This window comes from Hylaeus anthracinus, unplaced genomic scaffold (assembly GCF_026225885.1).
Source record: "Hylaeus anthracinus isolate JK02 unplaced genomic scaffold, UHH_iyHylAnth1.0_haploid 0, whole genome shotgun sequence".
Taxonomy (NCBI): domain Eukaryota; kingdom Metazoa; phylum Arthropoda; class Insecta; order Hymenoptera; family Colletidae; genus Hylaeus; species Hylaeus anthracinus.
The window spans coordinates 15,978,507-15,985,662 of NW_026533254.1; the positions used below are offsets into that span (position 1 = coordinate 15,978,507).

Here is a 7,156-nt window from a genome sequence, read left to right on the forward strand (position 1 = left end):
TCTTGCATATTTTATAATATTTACTTGATCGAAAAATAAAACATATAGAAGGAAGGATTTTTTTTTATGGGATGTTCTAATTTAATCATTTCTTTAGAAAAAATAGAATAATTTTATTCAGGAATAATTCAATAATATACTTATACAAAAATATTAAATAACACAGTCATCAATTTCTAAACATTATTGACAGTATATAGTTGAATAGTAAGCCACGAGTAGCGCTGTTGCAACAGTAACAATAGTAGTTTACATCATGGTGGTATTGTAACTGTCAACACCAATTAATCAAGAGAATAATGTCTCATACGGTAATATTTCATCGTATTCGACAAAAATATTTTTTATTTTTTGTTCCCGCTGTTTATCCCATTTTTGCTCGTGTTAATATACATGCTTCATTATATTAACGAGACGTGATTAAAGTTTCAACAGCTTGACATTTCAACTTCAAGGTTCACCTAAATCATCAACCTCGAATCTATTGACTTTTTTAGACATTGCGATAGCGACACGTAAATGCAATAACATAAATATGATTTGTAAATATTTACCAAGTCTCTCACAATCTTATAAACAAATCCTTTATAATTTATATAATAAATATTATTATAAGAACGCGACTAAGTAGACTCTTCTACCTTTCTTATGCTTATTGTACATTACTTGTTTCAGGGAGCAATTAAAAAGGTTTCAATCACTAAAAATGCGCACCAATCCACCAAGTCCAAATCAAGAAGTTCCTCTTCTACCAAAGAGTCGGAAAGCTCTGAAAAGTTGGACTTGAAATTGGTGAAAAAGTCTGCACACTCTGAAAGAAGGGGTGAAGGTGATAGACATTCAAGACTAGTACAAAATGTGAGTTCTGATAGAGGAACTACAAAAAGATCAACCGCACTGTCTCAAAATAAATCTGTTAGAGAAAGTTCATCCTCCACATCAAAATTAAATATCAGTTCCAAAACATCTGTAACATCTAAAACAGCATCTGATCCTACAAGAAAATTAAGCAGGAGTGATGGAACAAAAAGTAGTAAATCATCTGGAAGAATACAAAGCAGTTATTCAGAGAAGAGGGGATTAACCACAGTCTTTGTGCCGTCATCTGTTACAAACAAACTTAACAGTAAATCAGTTAATAAGGAGACGTACTCTGTATTAAAAGAAAAAGCGATGGCAAGGACAAATCCAAGCGCATCAGATAAAAGTGATTCAAAAATGAAGTCTAGACATCGCAAATTATCTAGAACATTGAGTCCAAGCGAAGTGAGAGTATTACACTCTGCCAAACCAAGATCAGATTCTTTGCAAAAGGATCAGAATAATAAAAATAAATCAGAAATGTCTCAGATAGAAAACGAATACGATTACGAAGATGACTTTGAGGTAAGATATTGGTAATAAAATGGAATACTGTCTGTGCAAGATTTAATAAACTCGAGATATTTTTCAGGACTATGAATCTGATTTTCAAGAATGCACAGATAGTGAAACATCAGAAGTGAGCGAAGAATCGAGCAGCAGTCATAATAATTTACCACCATTGGATCCTATCGAATTGCACACTACAAAACAGGTATTATTATTTGCTTTATCATAGCAATATTTTATTTTAAATTTTAATTTTACCGCAGCGCAAAGTAGTGAATAACGCTGAACAGCAAAAGGAAGAAGAGCATATGCACGATTCTGGTCATTACGAACTCGCAGAAGCTAGGAGAAGAGCGGCAAGAGTAGAAGCAATTGTGAATGACCCGAAGCTGGCTTCTCTTATCGAATTAAAACAACCAGTTAACAAAGCATTTAGGTTTGTCCTAAGCAAAATCAAATTCCAAGATGATTAAACAGCTTTTTCTGTACCATTTGTATCGTTTCATTATTAAATGCTTACACAATTGCTGGATGGTTATTGGTGTAGTGTTTTAATAAGAATTTGAAGTACTTCTTTTATGATACAGTGAAGACAGATTATCCGAAAGTAAATCATTACCACTGTCTACCGATGAAGGTTTCGAAGATAGCCGTTCAGGCGATTTCACAAAATCGCCGCCGCTTTCACAGATCTCATTTATCGACTTTCGCAAGACCAAAGAGAATCAAAGAGCAAAGGTAATACGTGTTCGATAAATGTATTTTATATCGCTATCTATAACTGTTATATGCTTTTAGAAATCCAAGAAAAGTCTAAGCAGAGGCGAAGAACTTTTGGAAATGATAAAACTAGATGTCATGGAATGGTCCCTTCTGGAATGTTCGCCTATACCGTACGAAGAATTTATTAGAAACTATGGAAAATTAAATACTCAACAAGTACGAGTAGTACCTAATAATAGCAATGCTTTAATAATAATAATTAGTTTTTAACTACCGTGTTTAATATTACAGATATCTACACAGACTGGCGAAGATAACATCGACGTAGAAACACAAACGGACAAAATTATGTTTAAGAATAAGTGGACACAGTTTCCAATCACTTGTAGAAGCAATTTACAAACTAAAGAAGATTTGAATTTATTTCAAATGGTATATACAATCACCCTAATATTTAAATAGAAGATGAGGCATTTAAGACATTACACCTGAATAAATATTAAAACTTGTAGGATCAAATCGGCGTTGGTGATGATAATGAGGAAGAAACTATGAACTTTTTACCACGACCAACTTTTGATGTACTAAGATTAAGCGACTTCTTAGGTCGCGCTGGAAGAATAATGTTATCGCTGTTAGAGGAAAGAAGATCTGGTGGAAATTTATTTAAAAACGAAGAACAAGTACCCTTCAGCGACGGCGTCGTGAAGCTTTCTGTAAATTCGGTAACATTTCTGGCTGGCAAAGCAGTAACGATAATTCATTATTCAGAAGTTCTGAACAAGGTGTTAGTGACTATTCACGCTTCGACTGAAGAGGTAAGGACTAGTTATATATATATCGAAGAACTATGTCCAATTTTACGATTATATTTGAAACAGGAAATTGAGACTTCTAACAAACAAGACTACATAACTGACTGTTGCATTGGATGTATCTGGAGTATTTCTGAACCATCGATGCCGATGAAATTATTTTACTCAACCTGTCCTATCACCGCTTGTTGTTTCCATTTAACGAATTACAATGTTGTATTTGCTGGCCTGCAAGATGGGTATATCTTTTGCTTTTAACAAATATTTTAAATAACAGCTCGATAAGTATTAACAAATATTTTAAATAACAGCTCGATAAGTCTGTGGGATTTAAAGGAAGATGAAATGTGGCACCAGAAAATGACCGATACAGCCAACGAACTGAATTGGACGATACGAACGCCTACTTACACGACAGCTGCAAACATAGAATCAAACATACACGATTCACCAATCGTTACGATACGCATACTGTCTAAGATTGAAGAAAAATCGTTAGAACGATGTAACAATAAATTTGTACCCATTCAGGTTTGTTGGAATTTTTCGTGTTATACTGTTTTATGAATTGATGCTAACAATGTTTGAATTATTGATATTTTGTATTACCTAACATAATAGATATGTAGCTTAAATGAAAAAGGTTCTCTTATAATATGGAGCGTTTTACACAGCATGGGAATAAATGTCGACGATTTAGGGCTGTCGTATTGGGGTAGTATAAGGCTCGTTAAAAGTCAAGAACTTCTTTTGCAATCTGATACTCTTAAAAAGTAAATATTGTATAACAATTTGTATACCGTGCACCGAGTAACGATCCTCATCGAATTCTTTTACCACTTTAGAAGGATCGATGCGGCTGCATTTATCGATATGCATGTGGATTGCGTTGATAGTAATAATCTTTATATCGCAACTAACGGTAGCACCGTTTTGCATGCTACTTGTATTGGTAACAAAGCTAGTCCTGCCATGTACAAAAAATTGGGTACTAGTAAGTCATTACAACACTTTCACAAGTTCCAAGTTACATATCATTAACTCATCGTACTTAATATATTTCAGGTGCCTGTGGAAACGTAACTTGTATAGAAATGTGCCCATTTGATCAATCTTTCTTTTTGGTAAGATTTTCTTTCTAAGATTGATGTTTTGTAACAAATAATATCTTTCATTAATTCTTTTTATCGTAGGTTGGTTGCGACGATGGTACACTTCGATTGCATTCCTTGAATACTGAGAAACCGATTTTACAATTGAGGGATGAAGACAATATACATGCGATTAAGTCGGTGCAGTGGTCAAAGTCAAAACCATTTACAATTTTCGTACTGGACAATAATTCGCGGTAAGTGGAGTCAACGCTAATTGAGAAAATGTGTATAAAAAGAAAATGAACTCAACTTTTTTGAATACTGGTATTTTAGAATACATATATGGGATTTAACTAACAGTGATATTTACTCGACGTATTCTGTGAGTATGCAAAAATGCGGATTTATAAATAGTATGCAGCTATCGTCCTGTAAAACCGAACGAGACATGTCTCATCAATATCTGGTACATTAAATGTCTTGTATATTGTAATGTAAAAATACATATATGTATATGTATTTTTAACTTATATATTTGACTTATTTTTCAGGCCCTAGGGACGGAATCAGGGAACGTAGAAATACATAAATTAAAAGCGAATTTTTGTTACTCGAAAAAAGAAGATTACTTGCAGGAATTGAACACTTTCATGCGATACGTCGCAATTTTATAACTGAACTAAAATCGTTAATGAAAAACACTCGAAGGAATTGAATTTGTTTGTACTTCCAATGATTTTATATGTTGACTTTTTATGTTAGTTAAAGACAATCTTTTCAACACAATAATAGAATTGTAATATTCTCATTAATATTATGGAACTGCAAAGTACAAGGAAATCTTAGAAGGTGTACTGATCTGTTTAAAAGTATTTCAGAAGTATATAATTTGCAATAAACCCATTAACTTAATGAGTTGAAACACCAGATATGTACAAAATAACTACTATTTATTGCACGTTATTCACATTCACAAACATGAATCCGTCCATGAATTGTATACAAACGATGATTTTATAATATAAAGAAATATATAAATTCTATTCAGAAAAATCTTGCTGCATAACAAACTTTTATTACATCGAATATCGCTATATTCAGATATTGTGTGTACAAATCTTTATACAATGTTAAAATGATAAAAGAACATTCATCATTAAATATATACTAATTTACTCGAAACATAAACTGTAACAAATACAAAAATCATATTACCATAATGAAGATTGAAATTTCTTACGCTGCCACAGGTGGGTTGTTTAATAATATCATTGACAATGTCATTGTAACTACGTACATGTTGCATCTGGTGAGCATCAACTTGCAGATGTTGCGTTTCATCCTGTAAAAAGAACATTCATAATTTTTTAATGCAATGCTTTTGTTTCTTTATTGATTACTATCATTCAAAATTGATGTTTGATAATATTTTTCTGTATCTGTATCATAGATTGATTTAATGAATGTCAACAAATAACAAATTTACTACATAATTTGCATTTCTTTATAGTATATTGTGTTAAAAAAAATTTCAAAAGAAATTTTAATTTTATGATGTGCGATTATTGCTCTTGGATCGATCAGATTTTGGCGAGGATCAGCACCGAGGTCAAATCGGAGAAAAAGAAACCACGCGTGCATGTGGATCCAGTTATAGTAGTACACGGAGGCGCGGGCAAAATTCCACGGAAGAAACGCGATCGAATGCTTTTTGAGGTTAGGAAAATTTTCTTTAAAATACTATTATACAAGTATTGAGGATCTCTATGCATTTATAAGAAATTTGAATATACAAGAAAGTACAAAATGCACAGAATATGCAAGAGTATAAAAATACATTGAAAGTGAAGTTCATATCGTAATATTTGCAAAGCAAAATGAATTCCTAAGTTAGGTTCAATTTTTGTAGGTACATTCGAAAATATTTTATTTTGCACAAAGATCTACAGTCTAACGATAAGAATCGATTTATCGATGAAATAATTTAGTTTATAAACATTCATTATGATGACCTAGTTAGAGTTATCATTCAGAGGATCGTAAGAATCCTGTATTTTTTGTTGTACAATTTGATGTCAATTTCATTACATCCACAATTTTCGAAGCTAGAATGCTCGTGCATTTAGATTTCTGGATATAAGAATAAAGAAAGAATTCACGTTCCTGTATAGGTTAAAAATGCAGCAGTCGAAGCCTACAGCGATCTTATCAACGGCCGATCAGCAGTGCACGCAGTCGAAAGAGCAATTTCTTACATGGAGAGCAAACCGTATTTCAATTGCGCGAAAGGAGGTTCTTTAGACGTTAACGACGAAGTAGTTACGGACGCCGGTCTCGTTACGATAAACGACGCTGGATTTGTGGGTGCTGTTCGCGACATAGAACATCCCATCGCCCTAGGTTCGTTCTAAACAGTGATTCTTAGCGACTTGCGACTTTTGTAGCGACTTGGAAACATTCCTCGTTACTCAACGATACACAGTGAGAGCATAGTACGAATTCGTAAATACCCTGTCGAAAGGAAGCTAGATTTATGTTTCTCGTAAAAGTATAAAGTGTATCGTTGACTACGCTTCGCTGTATGAGACTTTTTATGACACAAGTGGACAATTCGACACGATTGAACATTCATCCGCTACGAAAATTATGACTCTGTACTAAACTCTACTCCTAATTCGAAAAAAATCGCCCACAGCGAGGAAAGTTTTGGAAAACACGGAGCACATTCTGATCGTCGAAAACGGAGCTCAGAAGTTCGCCTTGGACAACGGAATACCAATTTTACCGCCTGGTACTTTAAACGAGTACGAATCCGTGTCGTCGCATTATTTAGGCGAGGAAGGCTTCGAATACTGTACCGATCGTAAGAGTTTAACGAACGTAAGGGACTGTAATGAAAACGAACAAACGAAAGAATGCGATTCTGATTGCGTCCTAATAAGATCCGACGATGGAGAAGAAGCTAATCCTTACTGCGCGTTATCTATCGACTCCGACGATTTGCTGAACGAACCGACTGGTTTACAGGTTTGTTTTATTTTTCAGATGCTTTCTGAAGTGATAAAAGTGAGAAATGAAAATAAGTGATGAACGTTTGAATACTGTAATAATAATAAGCAGTATGCATTGGTCAGCACCACGCTGTAAGGTGCA

At 33.7% G+C, this 7,156-nt stretch overlaps 3 protein-coding genes across 6 annotated transcripts in view; 2 read left to right on the plus strand and 1 right to left on the minus strand.

Annotated features, from left to right (window-relative positions):
* The first annotated feature begins 113 nt into the window (after positions 1–113).
* On the plus strand, positions 114–4,907 carry LOC128891533 (cytoplasmic dynein 2 intermediate chain 1). Of its 2 annotated transcripts, XM_054151094.1 has the most exons (16): positions 114–311; positions 676–1,386; positions 1,454–1,576; positions 1,635–1,807; positions 1,959–2,109; positions 2,170–2,310; positions 2,386–2,526; positions 2,607–2,912; positions 2,976–3,148; positions 3,221–3,440; positions 3,531–3,682; positions 3,755–3,903; positions 3,975–4,033; positions 4,103–4,257; positions 4,337–4,469; positions 4,555–4,907. In XM_054151094.1, exons 1-16 carry the CDS (start codon positions 300–302, stop codon positions 4,675–4,677), a joined length of 2,922 nt encoding a protein of 973 aa, XP_054007069.1. In that variant the 5' UTR covers positions 114–299; the 3' UTR covers positions 4,678–4,907. The 2 variants fall into 2 exon arrangements, with proteins under 2 accessions (XP_054007069.1, XP_054007060.1); XM_054151085.1 differs by having other exon boundaries at positions 114–1,386.
* Positions 4,908–5,056: 149 nt separating this feature from the next.
* LOC128891552 (transferrin) overlaps positions 5,057–7,156 on the minus strand; it is a 12,295-nt gene continuing 10,195 nt past the window's right edge. For all 3 annotated transcript variants that reach the window (XM_054151119.1, XM_054151129.1, XM_054151137.1), the window contains one exon: positions 5,057–5,345. In XM_054151119.1, coding sequence (XP_054007094.1) covers positions 5,160–5,345 — 186 coding nt within the window. In that variant the 3' untranslated portion in view covers positions 5,057–5,159. The remainder of the gene's footprint in view (positions 5,346–7,156) is intronic.
* Positions 5,352–7,156, plus strand: part of LOC128891596 (isoaspartyl peptidase/L-asparaginase-like) — a 5,198-nt gene continuing 3,393 nt past the window's right edge. Inside the window, exons 1-3 of the mRNA XM_054151207.1 lie at positions 5,352–5,719; positions 6,175–6,403; positions 6,699–7,030. Of these exons, the coding sequence (XP_054007182.1) occupies positions 5,555–5,719; positions 6,175–6,403; positions 6,699–7,030 (726 nt within the window). The 5' untranslated portion in view covers positions 5,352–5,554. The remainder of the gene's footprint in view (positions 5,720–6,174; positions 6,404–6,698; positions 7,031–7,156) is intronic.

What these genes read in the sequence shown, in the direction of transcription:
- LOC128891533 (XM_054151085.1), top strand. Translation starts at nt 649, where the DNA reads ATGCTTATTGTACATTACTTGTTTCAGGGAGCAATTAAAAAGGTTTCA. An exon ending in TTTGCTGGCCTGCAAGATGG is followed by an intron (nt 3,149 to 3,220) that starts GTATATCTTTTG and finishes TTTAAATAACAG; the next exon opens with CTCGATAAGTCTGTGGGATT. An exon ending in TTGATCAATCTTTCTTTTTG is followed by an intron (nt 4,034 to 4,102) that starts GTAAGATTTTCT and finishes TTTTTATCGTAG; the next exon opens with GTTGGTTGCGACGATGGTAC.